Consider the following 21174-nt stretch of genomic DNA (forward strand, 5'->3'; position numbering starts at 1 on the left):
TTATATTTTATATTTTATATTTTATATTTTATATTTTATATTTTATATTTTATATTTTATATTTTATATTTTATATTTTATTTCTATATATTTTATTTTATATTTCATGTTATATTTTTATTTATTTTATTTTATATTTTATATTTTTTTGTTTCAATTTAGAAAAGGATTTAGACGCTGCTTCTTCGCGAAGGAAATATTTAGTTGTCTTGTGCGGATCAATCCTATCGCTTCAGTAAATATTTTCTTTCTCGAGGCGAAGAGTGGGAAGAATTTTTTTTATTGCTGGTGTTTGCGCGCAATCGCCTGATTAAGTTGAAAGTTTTAGGCGGATCAGTGTCAATGAAAATCGGTAAGATATTGACGCGGAGAGTATGAAACTGAATTTGCAGGAATTTTCATGCGTGTTCTCAGTTGTGGAACGTTTGAAGGTACAGAGATTTGTATGATGAATGAATATAATATGAAATAAATGTATAAATGTACACTATATATAAAATAAAATAAAATGTAGAGTAAAATATACAAAACAAAATGTAATATATAAAATAAAATCTCTGTTTGGGTTTCATCTGTTTCAATCATTTTGAAGTGAATTACGAATTGTTTGATGATTCGTAAAATCGTCGGTTGAGAGATTTCAGAAACATTCAAAGAAAATTAGAATATTACGCAATAGCAATATAGTGATTAGCGTCGTTCCTTTCAATGCATTACATCATTTTTCTCAATTGACTTGACTGCATCGAAATCGTTTCTGCTCCACGTTCTTCAACAACCAATTATTTCTATGTATTTATAACTTCTCATCATTACAGAAGTCACTAAAATAAATAATTCTCTTTGCAGTCTCGTTGCACATTTTGACAGATATTTTTAATACATGTGATTCAATTTATTAATATTTATAATTGATATTTTACTATTTTTCGAGTACACTTTAAAGTTATTTAATAAAAGATTATTATTTATTATTATATAATAAATAATAAAAAATTATTATTTATATTATTTATTATTTAAAAAATTATTATTCAATAGAAAAGAAAAAAAATGACTCGAGAAATTCGAACGGACAAATGTCACTTACACGTTCGCGTGCTGAATTTAAATAAATAATAAATAAATCACTCTGCGGAAGAACATTTTGCTTTTGTAACAGGAAATTACTTTATTTGTTTCCATTTTGCTGTACAGCGTTACGATGGTCGTGGCCTGTTTCGCAAAGAGCCGAGACAAAGGTGGAAAAATATCAGAGAAACAATGCTATCGTAATGGAAGTTTAACGTTTTCTAGGGGAAAGTAATTACCAAGTATCGCGACTATAGGCAGACAACCCGTGGCGTGCATTACGTGAGCTTTAAACGATGAGATAACCTGCCTTTAGCGATCAAAAGGCTCATTGTGTTCTGAAAATTACCGCGCTTCTTTTCGTTTCTCGAAGAGTTTTTCACCGATTACTTTCCAACTCGGTTTCCGCCACGAGATCTTTCGTTTCTTCTTCGAGACAAATAGAACAGATTTCAAGAAAAGAAAATTACGAAATTCCATCTGTATTTCTTTGAGACACCTTCGAGACTGATCGAACCTTCTGTCATTTTCATCAATTTAAAAGTAAAATGATACTACATAAATATTTATATTATTTAATTTATTATTCATGTCATATTATTTAACATTTTCCAGAACAATCGCACTATTTCACAGAACACGCGTCGTTTATTATTAAATTATATTGTTACATGATTATTGTTAATATATTTCCAGCATTATTATTAGTATATTTTCAAAATTCCATCTGTATTTCTTTGAGACACCTTTGAGACTGATCGAACCTTCTGTCATTTTCATCAATTTAAAAGTAAAATGATACTACATAAATATTTATACTATTTAATTTATTATTGATGTCATATTATTTAACATTTTCCAGAACAATTGCACTATTTCACAGAACACGCGTCGTTTATTATCAAATTACGTTATTATTATTAATATATTTTCCAGCATTGTTATTAGTATATTTTCAAAATAAATTACTAGTATATTTTTTAATATAAGAGAACCTTATATTTCTTTCAAATCAATTGACGCATTTTTCAATTTTTATTAAAAATTAGATATTGAGGTAATTGTATCTTAAAATACCAAATTTGAAAGACTTTGAACATTTTGCATGAAAAATAAAAGTAATACACGAAATATTGTATAATAAAATATCTAAAACTAAAATATCTGATAACTAAATATCTAAAACTAAAGTATAATTAAATTACGCGTGACCTCTCCATCAGTGAGAGATAATATGTTATATTTATACGTCTATACAGGGTGTGCCGAATTTGAATTTCAAAAGTTTGGGAACATAGACAGGATTGATAAACTAAGGAAAAAAGTTCTCAAGAGTTTTTGCTCCATTTTAGAGAAAATCATAAAAAAAAGATCAATGTTTTGATCTGCTTACTTATCTAATCAATAAATTTATTCGATTCCAATCAACTCAAGTGAAACAGCGATCAAACCTTGCATTGCTTCAAATGACCTTTTCAACGGTATCTTCATTAAACAGACGACATAAATGATAACGTATGATAAAATCAATACGAATGATAAAACAGATGACAACATCTAATAAGCGCTTTAGAATAAATAAGCCCCTTTTCTGTTTCTCCTTTCGTCTGATTTTCGTCAAAAAAAAAATTGCAAACTAACAAATCTTCAAAGAACGTTTCCCCTCAGTTTTGACACACTTCAACTCGCAATAGCCTGCGTATAGTGAAAATGAGTATTATCTTTTACATATTTCCATATACCGGATTGTATGAACAAGTTGCATTCATCGAGCAACAACAACGGACAGAAAAATCATCAGAGCAAACATTTGCGTCTCCTGAATAATTTTCGCGAACGAACGATCGAGATAAACGACGAGATATTTACATGAACACGCGGGAGGGAAGTGGAACTGCGAAGCAAAGTGCAAATAAAAATTCCGTTCTAATTCCAGACAAAGGAACGCGGAAAGGGGGGGGGGGGGGGGGGGGGGATTGATCCGAGTAAAAACGCGGTGTTGTATCATTATTATTCCTGGCGCGCGGTGTGCACGCGCACGCAAAAAGAAATGGCGAACGGAACGAGATTCAATCGAAACGAGCCGCGCGTGAAACAGCCACTGGACTGTGTAAAGCGTACATGAATTGTGTTTCACGTAACCGCCGCGAGAAAAGCATCATACCGGTTCGCGGAATCGGTGGTGAAANCCGGACGTTTATGCATGCGAGAAATAAACAAAAAAAAAGAAATAAAAAGAAAAGATACAAATGAGGAGAAAGGAAAGGAAAGCCGAGACGCTTTTTCTTGGCGTTGTGCTAATCAAAGCGACACCAAAGGAGATAATTAATCAGTTTTTCGTTCAGACTTTGTCCATCGAACTGTACCGCGTGTTCACTGTACGTTACACGATCGATTATGCAACGAGAGTGGTATCGTCACGCTCATTGGCTCGTTAACGTTACTCGTTATTTCTGCATTGGAGTCTTAATCGCTAGTATGTGCAACGGATGTTATTTGTGTTATTTGGATATATGGAAATATATACACATATGTGATCTTTCATCTGTACGTACTAATTCTAGCATCGGAGAATCTTCGTAGAACGTTCAATCTGCATTTTTGAAGCCAATAATTACTACTATCATCTCGAGATCTCTCTCTGGTTCTTTCGCCAAATAACGATGCATATACGAAATAATCTCTCTCTCTCTCTCTCTCTCTCTCTCTGCACAAAGATACATTTCCGGAACCATCTTCATGAAAACTTTAGCGCCCCCATTTGAAAACGGCTTAAACACCTCCTCGTGGAAGAAAATTTCTTCAAATTGCAACCGAAAATAAATTTAATTTCAAATCATCGGAATCGAAACGAGTGTTTCGATTAATTGGATTCTACTCGAGATGATACGCGATAGTCTGCTCTCGTTCGGCACGATATTACTTTAAAACAGCCGTAAAAGAAATTTGATTCAGCAGCAGAAACTTGAAGCGTTCGCAAAGGTTCGCTGATGATCCAGGATAGACGACCTATCCTTCTGTCGCGTTTAATGACTTTATCGTTTGATAATCCGTCGACGATGGATCGCGGAACGAGAGATTACTCGAAAACTAGTTTGTAACGTGGATGCTTCACGGGTATTGGGAATTTAAATAACTGATTATCGCCGGTGTAGCAGCAGCGCCGGACACACTGGCGCGTGCACGCGCGTGACATGGATTCATCATGCATGGTGCATCGGACGCGGGTACACCGCTCTAATTTGGAATCCCAGACACGCAGATATGTGTGTAATTGCTAATTAACCGAGTGACGGGGTCCCTCCTTGTCGGATGGAGTATACATGCAGCCACGTGACGAGCCTACTGGCAAAAAGTCGCAACGAGTTGTTATGTTCATCCGTGGCTGCAAACGCCGTGTGTCACGATTGCAAAAAATTCGAATCAATAATCCGAAAGTTGTGCAATTTAATCAATGTCTGTAACGATCAATTTTGTTTTCTATTTTATTTCCTATTTTTGCCTCATCTGCTTGCATTATTGCTAAAATTATATTATCATTTTACCAAACACACTGTTACATATGTATACTGTATGTAGTGCATACACATGTAGGTACAATAAATACTGAAAAAAAAGAATCGTGCAAAATGCGTTGTTAATAAAAAGAATTGATGTTAAGAGCTTTAAACAATAATATTAATAGTATAACGATCAATTTTGTTTTCTATTTTATTTCCTATTTTTGCCTCATCTGCTTGCATTATTGCTAAAATTATGTTATCATTTTACCAAACACACTGTTACATATGTATACTGTATGTAGTGCATACACATGTAGGTACAATAAATACTGAATAAAAAGAATCGTGCAAAATGCGTTGTTAATAAAAAGAATTGATGTTAAGAGCTTTAAACAATAATATTAATAGTATAACGATCAATTTTGTTTTCTATTTTATTTCCTATTTTTGCCTCATCTGCTTGCATTATTGCTAAAATTATGTTATCATTTTACCAAACACACTGTTACATATGTATACTGTATGTAGTGCATACACATGTAGGTACAATAAATACTGAATAAAAAGAATCGTGCAAAATGCGTTGTTAATAAAAAGAATTGATGTTAAGAGCTTTAAACAATAATATTAATAGTATAACGATCAATTTTGTTTTCTATTTTATTTCCTATTTTTGCCTCATCTGCTTGCATTATTGCTAAAATTATATTATCATTTTACCAAACACACTGTTACATATGTATACTGTATGTAGTGCATACACATGTAGGTACAATAAATACTGGAAAAAAAGAATCGTACAAAATGCGTTGTTAATGAAAAGAATTGATTTTAAGAGCTTTAAACAATAATATTAATAATAAAATGTAGATGTATGATGTTTCTGCTTATAACTTTATAAAGCATCCTCACAAGAATATTCGAACACTTGATATAAATATTTTTTATGATCATATGATATGCGTATATAATCATAATTGTAACTCATTTTCCAACGTATTCCTCAATTTAATAGTAACAAAATATAATGATTATTCTTATTAAAAAAATACAAATTAAATATTCTTATTACTGAACCATCTCTCTAATATCACTAAAATTTCTGGAATACAAAAATACCAGCAATTCAAAAACACGACAAACTAGGATGCATGCTCGCATAAATAATTTTCGTTTGTTTCTATATCCATCATTAAAACGAGCCATATTACAAAACATCCTGCGTATTCTCTCTATATATTAAAAAAAAAAAAAACAGAAACAAAACAAACTGAAGCTAATATTTTTCTCTGGATCCACTCTTTATAGTTCATCTCATTTTATCCATGCCCTACGTTTCCGTTCAATTAAATCATTCGTCGATTCATCATACAGCTGGCCCAACGAACGAGTATACCAAGAATCAGATCGTTACAAATGGGAAAATATTTATTCACATACCCGATGCATGCAACGCACGAAAACTCGATCCAAAGGGGACTTGGAATCCTGAGCCTTCGTGGTCTTCTCCTTGCACCAAGCCTGCCCCATTTTTCTTCCTGTCCAGCTATTATCTCGACCGCTTCTCCCGCCACGTGCTCCTCACCCTGTTTCTTCTTCGACCGAAACGCTGTGCCGCTTCTCTCACCGATAAGGCCGGATAATGTAGGCCATCTTAAGACCTGTTCCTTGCGACCTGCCGCAACCAACACGCCTCTCCCGTCTGCTCTTCTTGCTTCTCTCGACGAGCCAGCTCCAACAACGCGGCACGTTGCTCGGCCCTGAAAAATTTCATGGATCAATCATCTTCTCGCGAATTTTTTTCATTGAGGCACGAGTGAATTGGCGAGGTAGATTTTTGAGGAAATTGTTGAGAGGATTCTTTTAATTTGGATGTAAGGGAATTGGAAATATACAAAATCATACGTTGTGGTTTCTTTACCTCTTGCTACGCACGTCGAGAATTGCAATGTTTTCTTCTAGTTTTAAATATATTTAAGTACAACCAAATACACAGGCAAATAATAAATTTTGTTACTTCTTATAGCGACGTGTTCAAAAAAGAAAGCGACGAATTATTGTGTACGGTTTGGTCGCTCGTTATGGTCCGCAATCGGTTGCCAGGGCAAGTGGCTAAAGGGATTGTACAGGAATATATTGCAATTAATATTGAATAAAGATAAGTAACGTAAATCAGAATCTAGAGGGAATTGCATGAAAGAATTCGAGAGCTTCGGCATTCTTGCATCCTCTTGAATATCTGCTAAATTATTTTTAATTTTCCAACTTTAAAATTTTTAACCTACATTCTAAATTTACGAACTTTGGAACTTTTAAACTTCGAGTTGTTGAATTCGTGATTATTCGTGCGCTCGAATTCCCAGCTTGGGAATCCCAAATTCCAAAGACCTCGAGTACTTCAATTCCTCGATCCCCAAATCGCCAAATAACCGAGTCTTTCGATTTTTGACTTCCGGAGCTCCTAAATTTCAGAATTGTCAAGTTTCTAGATTATTAAAGCGGCCAAGTTCCTGAATATCTGAATCCCCGTTTCCAGATCCTCTTATCCCCGAATTCCCAAACTCCGAAATTAAGAAGATCGTAAATTTCTAATATCTCCAATTTCCAAGATCTCTCCAACTGCAGTATGAAATTGGTTTAAATTAATTTCGTTACACCCAGGAAGAATCGTTATTTACAATATAATTCTAAGTAAATATCAAAGCTATCGGATACCGATTCAATCTAACGCCCAATTGTTCTTGATCCAAAATCGATTGACCTCAAGGTCACCGCCCCAACCAAGAATCAGCTCACAACTAATCTCTAAGCTTTGAAGCTTAGCTCGGACAATACTGATCTATGGTATTCGACCGGTAATGTATGGATGTGATACCGTGGAGAGCACGATTTACTGCTTTGAGTGGTTTGAGAAACGCATACGAAAAGATACATTTCTGTTCGTCTTAATGGACTCTGTACACTCAGCAGAGAATATTTAGATACGTATCAACATTCTCAAAAAAAAAAAAAACAAAAAAAACAGAACCAAAAGAATATGTAATTAGAAAAAATACGTAATTTAATTGGAATAAAGTGTTCAACGATGTCATAAGAATTATCTTTTTATGCAATTTTTGAATGTATATCATATGATATTTATACGACAATATGTAAATTAATCTATAATGTTATAGTAATGATATATTCTATTAACAAGTTTTAATTTAATATCGTGAATATTTTAAAAATACAGATTATCATCGTGTTTGTTATGCCATTAGTGCATTATAAAATTCTGTCAATAATCCTTTTACGTTTCTAAACCTAACTGACTGCTCTATTTTTCAATTACAGCGCCATATCAGAATAAAATAAACACCCGTTTTGTTAAACTATCGTTTATTGCAAATTAAGTACTTTTTCTATATCTAATTTCTAGTGGAAGCTATTAAATTTGTTAATAATATTAAATTTCAAATTTTCTCGATTAATTCGTGGGGGGTCTGGCAACAATAAAATTTATCCCCTTATAATAAATAATTTTTTAAAGTCAAGCAGACTACATTTCTGGTCTTTGTATTGAATTTTTTACAACAGTAAATCAGTACTATGTGAATGAGTTTATTCTGGCATTCTATTTAGTTGCACTGTATGTCCCATTTAAAATAGAACAATAGCAGACAAATTCTCCATTATTAAAAAAAAATCTTTCGACGAGCGATACGTTCATCTGAGTGATCAGATCTGTATTTAAATATAATACCAAGGTGCACACGCCTAGGTATTCGAACCAGACTCGCATTCAATCTTTTCCCTGGATGGCTGGCCTTCTATCCACAATGATCATCCGAAGAATGTTAGAACACACCCCTTAACGGTGCATTAACAAGTCCATCGTCATCATATAGACCTCTTTGTTTACTTTTTACAATTCTCTAACACCTTAGTCTCACCATATTCTCGGCTGTAACCATCGAACCAGCATGAATCGATAATTCTGTAGAACTCGCGAATAAACGTTGCTCGTAAAACCATTCTAATGTTACCTTTCGTCGTGCATGGGTGGAAGAGTGAAACAATAACGCGAAGATAAAGTAAAAGTAAGAAAAAGATAAAAAAAATTAAAGAATTTTTCTTTCAAGAATTGAAGTAAAATATGTTGAATTTTATTTTTTTGTGCTTCATAAGGACATCAAAAGTAAATAAATAAATATGAGGTTTTATTTAAGAAATCATTGATGACTTTGAGATGCAGAAATAGCCACGAGTGTCCTAATACCTTTTAATTCAGAGTGATATGAAAAATCATGGAATATGAAGTAAATTTTAAAAAAATTAATGCAATTACACCTATGAACTTTCATAAAAAAAATCATAGATACAATAGAGCTTATTCCACAATGCAAAGTTTTCTTTTATAATTTTTTTCTATCTTCAGTGGGAACAGATTTATAATTTGGTCGTTAATAGATCCACTCTGTAATATACTGTTTGAAAAGTAAATGCAATTTTTTTATTTTTAAAAGTTGTTGCAAAATCGAAGTGGAGGAGATTAAAGGATAATTACAGAAAAAACACACAAAAGCTCTCAGCTTATAAATCCAATGTCAAAAACAATTACATGGCCCTACTCTGAAATGATTGGATTTATGAAAGACTATATACTTCTTTCTCGTAGTGAACACAATTTATCAAAAAGTGATACGATACAATTTATTTAACAATAAACATGAATTTAATGATAGAAATAATGACACTACCGAGACGAATGATTTTACATAGTAAGAAAGTTCTAGTTCCAGTTCTAGTACAGCTACCCAATTAGATCTTTCCATTTCAAAGTCTCAGTTAAATCAATCGGATATCTCGCAAAAATTCAACCATGAATATACAGACGTAGATGCTGAATTTCTAAAAATTGATGAAAAGTCGGATCTTCAATTTTTCCAAAGTTTAATGCCTCTTACAGAATCATTATCTCCTGTTGAAAAATTAGAAATAAAAGGAGAGAAATAAAACAAAACATTATTTTGTAAACTGAGATCTAGGCAAACCACACCATAGTAATATTATCGTTGAGATTTAATTCAATTCACAAATAATTATTTACTTGTACCTTTACATTTATTTACTAAAGATTAATTAAAATTACCATAAAATATTGTTCATTGAAAACATGTAAATGCATTTATCATTTTGATCAAATAAAATTAGTTATTATATATAAGAAATAACTGTAAAAATGCAATTGCAGAAACAAACGAAGCACAAAAAATAGAATACACATCTTTATACATTAAGTATTGTGGGAACTTTCTCCAGTGTGACCAAAGAATTTAGTTGCCCTGGTCTAGGGCTTAGAATATTAAGGGTTGCGTGCATGAGTGTGCGAGAGTGACGAAGGCTTCAAGAAAGCAGATCGTAAAGGATTTCAAGAGAGAGTAGCAAAACATCAGAAAGTACGGTTCGAAAAGAAAGTATCGAGTCGCCAGTGAGCGTAGATCTAGAGAGAATCTTAATCTTTTCTTTGTAACCGCAGCATTGGGACTTTTAAATCTTATTTTAACTTCTTTTAACTATTTCGTTTAAATAAAGTTAAATAAACTTTTAATTTTATTTCAACAACGTAGAGTAAAATATTCTTTTATTTTATTTCTACAACATTGGGAGATTTCTACAAAATCGGGAATTCTACGATATAATAAATAAAAATAGTTTAATTGTCCGAAAGCTATCAAAGTTTTAGCCGAATCCCAGACTCGAAAGCCTTGCGGTTTCCTTGTAAGCGCTCTTTAGAAAGCGTTCTTCCACCTCTCACACGAGGCACGTAAATCGATAGAAATCCCTGTTTCAACGATAATTAAGCGAGTTTATCCAATTTAATCATAAGCTAAAGAACTTTCACAACTCCGTAAATTCGAAAATTCGATTGCAATCTACAGAGCTAAGTACACGAACTTTCAACATTTTCCGCGACGATCAACGGTATACAAATATAATTCGCGTGAAATTGCCCGATAAAGAAAAAAAAATGAATCGAAAGATTAAAATTAAAATACGCAACTTCCATAATAATCAGCATGAAAAGTATAGAGACGTAATCCAATAGCAAAGAAACAAAAATTAGATCCGTCTGAAAATTGTAAAATACTGATATTGACCAAAAAATTTATTTAAAAAAAAAGTAATATTAAAATTTATAAAAAAAAAGTAATATTAAAATTTATAAAGAAAAAGTAATATTAAAATTTATAAAAAAAAGTAATATACCAAAAATTGCTGTTTGAAAGAACGTAGCGAGCAGTCAGGAATTTGGAGGCACATGGACACTAATTTTCCACCGCAACGTCCGCACCATGAATGGACAAGTAAGTGGACCCGCAATGGGAACACACACGTGCGTGGAACAGCACCTACGACATGATGCGGTCACGTCACCGCGTGTTCGCGAGAATCGGTGAATAAGCGCGCGATTGTGTGCAACGCATAATCATGTTATTATACACGACTCTTGCACTCATCGACTCTGTTTCTTGCTTCTCTCTGATATTCTATATTCTTTGCGTATATATTTATCAGTGTCATTGGATTCTGATGGTTCGTCGGTCAACAGTCAATGCATCGTTAACATGCAGCCGTTAACTGTGCCGCTTAGTAACTTACTAACATGATTATCGATGCTCTATTAACTCTACACAAAGCAATTGCAATGTTACGTAATTATATGTGCCCCTATCTTTTAAATTTTGTACTACTCTCTTATCTCTAACAACACACTGTACTTTTCCATTTTGTTATTATAATTTATATTAGAATTTAGGTTATGATAAATTGAATGATTTACATTACAACTTATGTTATGATAAAGTGAAAAATGAATTTGCACTAGAATTTATGTTATGACAAATTGAATAATTTATATTAGAAATTTAGATTCTAGTTTTTTAATACAAAGCTAGAAAAAAAAACGTTTCAATTGCTGATTATAATAATTCTTAAAGAACTTTGAATCTTTTTATATTCGGAATAATTCAGCTATAGATTCTTTCAAATTGCTTTTATTATGCAATTAATTTTCAGTTTCTATACCTAAGTTTTCAGTTTCTATAATTAAATCTATCAAAATTTGTATAACTAAATCTATCTAATCTTTTCAGTTTCTATAATTAAATATATATAATTATATCTAAATCTATCGAAGTTTGTATCTATATGTATAATCTATCGAAATCTATAACTAAATCTGTCTAATCTTTTCAGTTTCTATAATTAAATCTTATCTAAGTATTCAGTTTCTATATCTAAGTTTTCAGTTTCTATAATTAAAGTAAAAATTTTGTAATCCGCGTTGTAATTTTCCTTTCACAAACACATTTCTCATAAACAATTATATATTAACATGTTCCCTAAGGCAAATTAATGTTGCATACCCTCTAATCATAAAAAATCATTTCCAACAGAAATAAAAATATTATAATAATATAATAAAATTTAATACGAACAAACAAAGAAAGAATTTTGCAAAATATTTATAAACGTAATGAAAATAAATTTCAATATAGGCCTCGCGCGAAAGATAGACATGTTAATAATTGTCGTTTGTTTTCGCGAATTATCAGACAAGTACCATGTTATTTAAATGTTCCATTGAACGATATGAGCAGCGTGAAATGTTTAGAAGGATATTGCGCAACTCTACTCGTTCCAGTTTTTTCAAGTTAACTTCATCGTAACCACGTGAAGCAATGTTCCAGACAGCGAATAGAGAGTTTGAGGTTGCGTAAACGCCATGTTGGTTTTAACGTGGCTGGCAAGGACCATGCAAACACTTGAAACTATCTTATCTACACTTAGTCCGTACATTTTGACGCTCTGAAATTTTTCATTTAACGTTTTTCATTGCTATTATACTATCGTCAATCGGAGAATCTGTGGAATCAAATTAACATTTTATTCTTCGTTCAATATATGCATGCGAACCTAAAGCACTATAGTCACGCTACAACTAGTACGATTATACTGATAGTAGAACATGAATTTTATAGCTCTGTGAAACATTAAAATAATTGTCAACCTTGAAACATGACAAAATTAAACATTGTTAAATGTAAATATCAGAGTACCTAACGATCATACGTTGCAATTTTTTTCAATGAAAAAAAAAAAATCTTTAACATATGACACATGATTATATATATAATATGTAACAAAATAAAAAATCTTTAACATATAACATATGATTATATATATAATCTTTAACATATACCATATGATTATATATATATAATATGTATAATATGTAATTTAATATAATATTCTCGATAATATATTAATTATTAATTATATTCTCGATATATTAATTATTTAATTTTGACTCATTATTTGAATGAAATATGTATGAGAAATAACTCTTTCAGCTGATTCTGATCTTTCCAAATGCTTACATAAAAATTAACTTCGGAATTTAAAATCGTCACTAATGTTCTTTTGAAATCGATATTGAAGTAACTTTCCAATGACGTCGTGAAATATTATCAAACTTGCAAGCTTCCTTAATCTGACAGCCTTAATCTTAAACATCCACTGGAAATCGCGTTTCAATTGGACATGTAAAAGCTGATTATATATATATATATATTTAAATTATTTATATAAATAAATATATATACATTAAATTATTTATTTATTTATGTATAAAATAAAATATATATATAGATTATATATATTATAATTAGATTAATAATCTATATATATATATTATATATATTATAATATATATATATAAGAATTTTATTTAAAGAATAAATAAAAATACTACTTATTATGAGTGTGTAACATGTATTAATTATATATATATATTTTAATACTGAATGATAATAAATAATAAATAATTATATAAATAAATTTATATATATTATATTAATATAAATTTATTAAATTACATATAAATAAAAATAAAATAATTTAAATAATATTAAATAAATTATTAATATTTAATGTAAATTGCATATTAAATTTCGATTTTAAATGAATCATTAATATTAATAATATAAATAAAAAGTATAATTATTGTTAAATTATTAATTAAATTAATATTTTATATATAATTTACAAACATTATATATATATATATACATTATATTCATTCGTGTCTTCTTGTCTTCCTCCACCTGGTTCAAACTAGCACGAAACGAGGGGGCGTGCAGGGAACAAACATAAATTAAGCACACGCGAACAACACGAATTATCCAAACATTCCAACGGTCTCCGCACGTGGGCGAGTTCGCAATTACACGCGAACCGCAATAAAGGAAAGGAGGAAAGAACCGCGAAATAACGCCACGGTCGCACTTTCTAACTCCTCTAAATCGTGGATCGAGAGTTTACACCTCTGTATTAATCAAACGCGATAGAACGCGAATTAAAGCATTAAAAATAAGACGATAATATGTATAACATGATACACTTAGCCGCATCCAACGCTATATGTGCCTTTTATACGTGTTTCATGAAAATAGTTTAAATTCTGCTTCCGACATTTCGTTAAAGTTATATTTATCACCGATCATTTTTTAATCAATTATTCTACATTATACAATTCTATATTATCTAGAAATCGAGCTTTATAAAAGTCACTTGTGAACTGATATTTTGCTTACAACGTTAATTCTTACGTGACGTCATGAAGTCACAGATGACCGTGGTAATTTGCAATTACGTCACAATTTTATTTTGCACCTTCCATTCCCCTATATGTTCATTTTCATTTTTTTTTTTCTTTTTACAAATAAATCATACTTCCATTTGCGAGAATATTTGACCTAGCTAAGATTGACTTAACTTCACTAATAATGGAAACTTTTTGGTTCAAAAGCGACGCGACTAAACAAGAAGAAACAATTTCGAGTTCATATCACATGAAAGGAGCTTTAGATCTTTATCAAAATCTCTTTAGATCTCTCCGAAAATGCCTTACAATTAGATTACACATTTAAGTACACATTTTGACGCACGAAATGTATAAACATTAGGTCTGTTAATTTTCGCGCTATATTCTTTTCACGTAGTAGACGTAAGCTATTAAAAATGAGGAACAGTTTGTACAAACTCAATACACCGCGCGAGGTTTTTGATACCAAGCAAAAGTCTGTTATGCAACCGTGACTCGTCGTCGGCAATGAGACGCGTTCAACCGTGATCTCATCACCGTTCTGCGAAAAGACCGTAAATATTTTATGGAGGCTGCTCGAAATGCTGGATAGCTGCTAGCGAGATAGTTATTCGTATCACAATCGTGACTTGACGACTTATGAATGAGTGAAAAGAATTGCTATTGAGAATGTTGAATATAAATGTATACGTCCGTAAGTTTAATGAAATAACCAAATTAGAAAAATTTTCTACTTGTTACATATGTATGGGCAGTTGTATACGTACATGGTTAAAGGTTTGGTAAAAAAAAAATAGAATCACAATCGCGCATAATAGATCTACGTATGCGTCAACCTTTAGAATTTGCATTGAGAATTCCTTGACACACCCAGGGATTCAATGACTACATTTAAAATGGAAGAAACTTTTACAGCTTCATGCATGAGCTCCATGCCTTAAAAAAAAAAAAAAAAAAAGAATAATATCTCTACATGTGTATACTTCCGTCTGTTTCAGAATTTGAATATAAATAAGTTTCATAATGTTAATAATCATTTACAGTAGTAACAACTTAACTTTTTATGTAACTTCAACTGTCAGTTCAAACAGACTAAAAGAGATTCAAATCTACGAACTTAACCCAACCTATTGTTTTCTTTCCCGTATAACCCGTAAAAAAGATCAGCATCCCAGAAGAACATCAAGACTACAAACCTAACCCAATGTCATTTTCCATAACCATAAATATCATTCATCGTAGAAGTTTCTCAAATCTACAATCCTGATCCAAACATTACCATTTCCCATAAAAATAAATATCCTCCCCACGCCGAGAAGAAAACCACTATTCTATAAAACCTAACTCGCAAACAGTGCCATTTCCATAAACCATATAGCAAACACCACACGTTCAAGAAACACTCAAACCTGTCTGTAAATCTTAGACTTTACCTAAACCGAAAGGAAAACCGTCGGTCCGTTGCAAGACAGGAATCCCTGGGCAAACCGCGCAAAGCATTCGAACTACGCTCCGGCCGCAGTCGGCGTGAATTCGAAGTTCAGTCGAACCAGAAATAAAGTGTCAGTCGAGGCAGACATCGGGGGCTCGTTTAATCCAGAAGGAATTCGATCGGGCCTTCCAACACCGACTTACTTGATCCAATGTTTCCAGAGCGCGTATCTTCTCAACCGATCCTCCGAACGTTCAACCTGCTCAGTCCCCGGTCAGCAGTCATCCTAATCGTTTCGTACTCCAGTACGCCAATCTTTCGGTATGTAGATAGATAGTATTCCAATTACGTATAGGCGAGGAGAGTAAAGACAGAACACACTGTACGAGTGAAGGAGAATCGGCGACCACGATCGCGATTTCTTCGGACGAGGCAAATACGCGCGCGCAGCTGCCTGGCTGCAGGGCAACTGGTACCGTACTGGTACCAGTCGGTCAGGCGTACGGCACCGTGAGTACGGTGCATGCCGGACAGGTTGTGTGTATCGTTCGGCGTAGATGGTCAGGTGGTATGCGGCCATGGTGCGCTGCGAGACGACACTGTGGACCTGGCTTAAGGCTTTCTAACCGCAGCATCAGCGTTACATAGCGCTGCATTCCTCTCGCCAGTTAACTGAAAGACAAATCGCAAACGACAACGGTATCGGTGTGTAGATGCAAGTATTTACGCTTTCCTGTGTAACGTGTGTGCGCCGACGTCAGAACGATCAAATATGTACATATATATATACGCGCTTATCAGTGTACATTCGGTATCGTATCAGAAACGGCAATTCGACAGATTGCGCAGATTGTACCGGTACACTTGCAATTAGTGTACTTTAGTATCGAGGAGAATCGATAATACCGAGTGTCTAAAATTTCGATATTTCCGGTCGAGTGCCTCGGCATCGAATTGAACGAACGTCGTCAGGTATCGTTTCGATTGGCAGTTAGTTTCGCATTCCCGCTCAAAAGTGATTGACACTAGAATCATAAAACTTCCATCGGAGATACTAAAGTGAAAGAAAAACAGAAAATCTTTACAACACTTATAAATAGGGCGCGCAAGCTTTCGTTTATGTTTGTTTTACGAAGAATCATTCAATCGTCTAAAAATATATATCTTCCTTTTGTACTTGACAAAAATATTGAAATGGTCATTTTGGTAGGTCTAGTGTTAATAATCGTAAGTGAAAAATAACACATAAAATTCATAATCTACTTAGATTGTACATCTCCATGTTTCTTCACTGCATCCGTAAGATCTGTGAGTACCTTTTCCTTTTTTTTGTTCACGTGTCCCTTATGCCAGTCCCTTCTCTGCGTATCGTTTCAATGGAAGGGGTACCAGTTAATGTCTAACAGGAATCCGGCTCAGGTGTGTCGGAATTCCTTCTTTCTCCTTCTTCCAGGAGACGTTTCTTATCGTCCCGATGCTCGTTTTCTCGTTCTTCGGTAACTCTCAAGGTTAGATCTACGCTTCTTTATTTATCTGCGATGTTTGATCTCTTGCGCTGGAATGACGTGCCACGCACGTCGAGGATTTTTTGTCCCAAAATTGCAATATTTCCTCAGTTTTCGAGTATATTGAGATACAATCCAAGGCAAAAATAACAAATAATAAATTTTTCACTTCTTAGTAATTTCTATCCGGTGATATACCGATGAATTCAAAAAGAAGATTATTGTATACGGTTTGGTCACTCGTTATGGTCCGCGAATCAGTTACTAGCGCAAGAGGTTAAGACATGACGTTATTGTTACATCAGAGAGAGAGGGATATTTAAATGATCGTTACTAGATTAGAAACAGAGGGAGGAATTCTTTGTTGGAAATTAGATGTAATAATATTATTATTGGAAAACATTTTGTAGCGAAATCTACTTCCGCTCAACGTCCCAGTGTAGCGACGGTTACTTTCGCTCAATTGTCCAGCCGAAAAGTACGTTTCCGGTAAACCGGCAGCGCCATTTATGTCGAATGCGAAGCTAGGAGAGCGCGTCAAATATTCCTTCTCCTTATCATAACCTCTGACTGAGCCAGATAGTCGAGCGAAACCGAAAATCCATCACTGCAATCTGCGACGTTTTCTGTTGTGTACATTCTGTCTTAAACTACTGGATAATTTATTAAATAATTTATATTTATTAGTAATAAAAATTATTGCTAATTGAACTACTGGATAATTTATTAAATAATTTATATTTATTAGCAATAAAAATTATTGCTAATTGAACTACTGGATAATTTATTAAATAATTTATATTTATTAGCAATAAAAATTATTGCTAATTGAACTACTGGATAATTTATTAAATAATTTATATTTATTAGCAATAAAAATTATTGCTAATTGAACTACTGGATAATTTATTAGATAATTTATATTTATTAGCAATAAAAATTATTGCTAATTGAACTACTGGATAATTTATTAAATAATTTATGTTTATTAGCAATAAAAATTATTGCTAATTAAACTACTGGATGATTTATTAAATAATTTATATTTATTAGTAACAAAAATTATTACTAATAAATATAATAGATAGTTCTTTAATACCATCTAGATTGTTGTATTCAATAGAATTCGATACTACTTATTGCATGCCATATTCCATGCTTGTTAAATTCATAATTGCAGTGCATTTTCCAAAGTTGGATTAGTAAAAGAGTCACAGAGCAATATTCAATGATTCGTTAAATTAACTAATGAGGTTCTAACAATCCTAATAAAATACTTTTTGACGTTCAACACACGTGTACATAATTGTATACTTTTTTACGTAACGTTGCTTTTTCCAATACGATTTCTAGCAATTGAAAGTTAGAAAAAAAATTTTAACTAGAATATTCATGCATCGATTTCTATAAAAAGAAAAATGTTCCATAGCAAAAATCAATTTCTTCTATAAAATAATAGAATAAAACTTTCTGTTTCAATATCTATTTAAAAGATTTTTCCTCCGACGAGAAACATACTCCTCGATGCGCCTGATCATATGCAATAGCGCAACAATGAACTTATGGTTGCGTGCCTGCAGGTGCTACCTGGACGTCCCGCATGAATTAAAATAATTAAAAGTTGATATTTCAAATTACAATTGCCCTTCGTGTGTCTCAATTAAAGAAAAACCATTCAATTAATTAAAATACTTCTATCCTTCTATCATTTTCCACAAGTATTATTCTCAAACGCAAATATAAATGCAATCAAGCGTAATAAGGACGACCATCGTGAAAGAAGCACCTCAGAAATGCATCTTCACATTAGCCAGCATGTAGCCAACCCGGCAATTAACTCGTCCACTTCGGGAACTCCCAACACAGAGACACACAGACCCGGTGCGACCCTTAAGGGCAATTAACGCGACGTTAGTGGCCCCTCTTAAGTGCAACGGAATCGGTTTCGACTCGAGTGTATTCGTCGGCCGTGCTAATCGCCTGAAACATCGCCAACGAAAAGGCATTCTTGGCTTTTAGTCGAGAAAATGGAGATCCCGTTTTTTCGGCGTTTTTTCCATAAAGATTCGACTGCTTCTTCATCTATATAAATAGGGATTCCAGTCGGAAACGCATCACAGTAGTCTACTACCATCGATAGTCTCGTGAACGAGACTTGCTACTCTCGAAATTTCTAAAGCTCGATTTCTTTCGATCGTTGGTCAAATTTATAAAAAATTTGCTGCCGACAATAGTAGACAGTTTTCCTCTCGCCATGAAGTTCACTGTCTCATCAACGATACTTGTCTTAACAATACTCTTCTTCAGCGCCGATGCGTTGGATCTGAACCGATTCTTCTGGCACGGTAATCAACCACTGACGACAGAGGAAGTTCAGATAGTGGAGATCGTTCGATGGCGTCAACCGGTTTGCATGAAACCCGCGAGAGGTGTGTCGTTGTGTCTGGAAGGTCTGCAAGAATTTCAAACGGAATACGAGCGTGTCACCGGCAAGCGATCGAAAGAAGAGAAAGAGGTATACTCGGTATTGACCGACGTGCAGTCGAAGTCGAGCGCGTCGTCGCTCGAACAGGAAGTTCTAAGCAAATTCGAGCCGCCGGAAATCGTCGTTCCCTTACCTCGGAAGCAATTGCAACCCTCCGAAGAATCCGTGGAAGAGAAGTTAACGGAATCGAGCCGAAGGACGTCAATATTGACGGAGGGGCAAGAAAGGAGCATCAGGATGGAGAGGCACATTCCGCATTTGGAAAATGTGACCAAACGAAAGCAGATTTACGTAACCAAGGTTCTGAACGCTCCAGTTACTGCTACTTTAGTCGCTCATAACTGTCTCCCTGATATTGGAATACCGTTATGCGAGCATCAGGCAGAAGACAGTGAAGCTTCTGAATCACACGACGCGAGACCCACCCTGAGTATCGCATTGGCCAACACGAACGACGAAGACATCGTGGAATTATCTGGCGATACACGTCATAGGTTTCTAACAAAATCGCCAAAGAAGCCAGAAATTGTCACCAACAGTCCAAACGTCGTTCAAACGTCTACGAGTTTCGCCTTGGATTGCCCTGGCGCCACGCGTACTCCTGTTCTGCAGCTTGCGATTTCGAGAAACAGCGGACTTGTCCCGAACGTTGCTCGCAAACCTGTGGTTCTTGACAGTGTCTCGCCGTGCGGCGTCCTTGAGGATCGATCGCTAAAAGAAAGTAGCAATCAGTTTGCAGAGTTTGAGACGATGAAGTCGCCGATGAATGGCGAGACGGAGAACGAGGCATCGAGGAAGCAAGATATTTCCTTGGATAATGTTCACGATGTCGATAAATTCGATTTGGGGGATGGAAAGCCAGTTCGGGCGCCGGTGTTTTCGGATTGGTTAAAGGTAATGGATAATACTGAAGAGACATCGGATGCCACGAAACCCTGATAAAGAGATTGACGTTGGAATAGCAAGAGAAGTAGAGATGTAGTACGAAAATTAGAAGAATTCAAAAGATGGATTTGTCGAGAGACAGACTTTAATAGATATTATATAATTAAAGAAGTTTCATTATTGTAATTTCAGCTAAAATGTTTATTAGCTTTAACATGTGTTAATTGTCTCTGACTTTGTCAACGAAGTCGATGCAATAAAGAAACGAATAGTATTTTATTTTCAAACATTTGTTCCATCAGAAAAATAACATGTACTAAAATTATGCTATAATGTTTATATTAAATGTAAATATAAATATTAAATTCAATACTTTTAATAATAATCGAAAGTATTAGAATATGATGTTTATATTTATTAAATATGTATGTCATTCAAAAATATGTAAAATATATAAAATATAGTTAAAATATATATTATAACATTACATGCTATAATGTTTATATTAAATATAAATATAAATATTAAATTTAATAATAATCGAAAGTATTAGAATATGATATTTTTATTTATTAAATATGTATGTCACTCAAAAATATGTAAAATATATAAAATATAGTTAAAATATATATTATAACATT

General features: G+C 33.3%; 2 protein-coding genes across 5 annotated transcripts in view; one reads left to right on the forward strand and one right to left on the reverse strand.

The window, feature by feature from the left end:
• Positions 1-16333, reverse strand: part of LOC122530860 — an 81757-nt gene extending 65424 nt beyond the window's left edge. The window contains exons 1-2 of one of the 4 annotated variants that reach the window (XM_043658221.1): positions 15862-16333; positions 6015-6334 (exon numbers count right to left, since the gene is read on the reverse strand). In XM_043658221.1, the coding sequence (XP_043514156.1) occupies positions 6015-6104 (90 nt within the window). In that variant the 5' untranslated portion in view covers positions 6105-6334; positions 15862-16333. Of the gene's footprint in view, positions 1-6014; positions 6335-15860 lie in introns of all 4 variants that reach the window. The other 3 variants (XM_043658218.1, XM_043658219.1, XM_043658220.1) reach the window with 3 other exon arrangements.
• Positions 11300-20709, forward strand: LOC122530862. Its single transcript, XM_043658222.1, has 3 exons — positions 11300-11304; positions 16372-16377; positions 19401-20709. The coding sequence occupies exon 3, from the start codon at positions 19418-19420 to the stop codon at positions 20585-20587; it is 1170 nt and encodes a 389-aa protein (XP_043514157.1). The 5' UTR covers positions 11300-11304; positions 16372-16377; positions 19401-19417; the 3' UTR covers positions 20588-20709.
• Positions 20710-21174: the final 465 nt, after the last annotated feature.

The sequence above is a fragment of the Frieseomelitta varia genome, unplaced genomic scaffold (genome assembly GCF_011392965.1).
Source record: "Frieseomelitta varia isolate USP_RPSP 00005682 unplaced genomic scaffold, Fvar_1.2 scaffold_358, whole genome shotgun sequence".
Taxonomy (NCBI): domain Eukaryota; kingdom Metazoa; phylum Arthropoda; class Insecta; order Hymenoptera; family Apidae; genus Frieseomelitta; species Frieseomelitta varia.

Bases quoted from the DNA above. Each gene is read 5' to 3' on its own strand.
- LOC122530862 (XM_043658222.1), top strand. From the start codon at position 19,418: ATGAAGTTCACTGTCTCATCAACGATACTTGTCTTAACAATACTCTTC.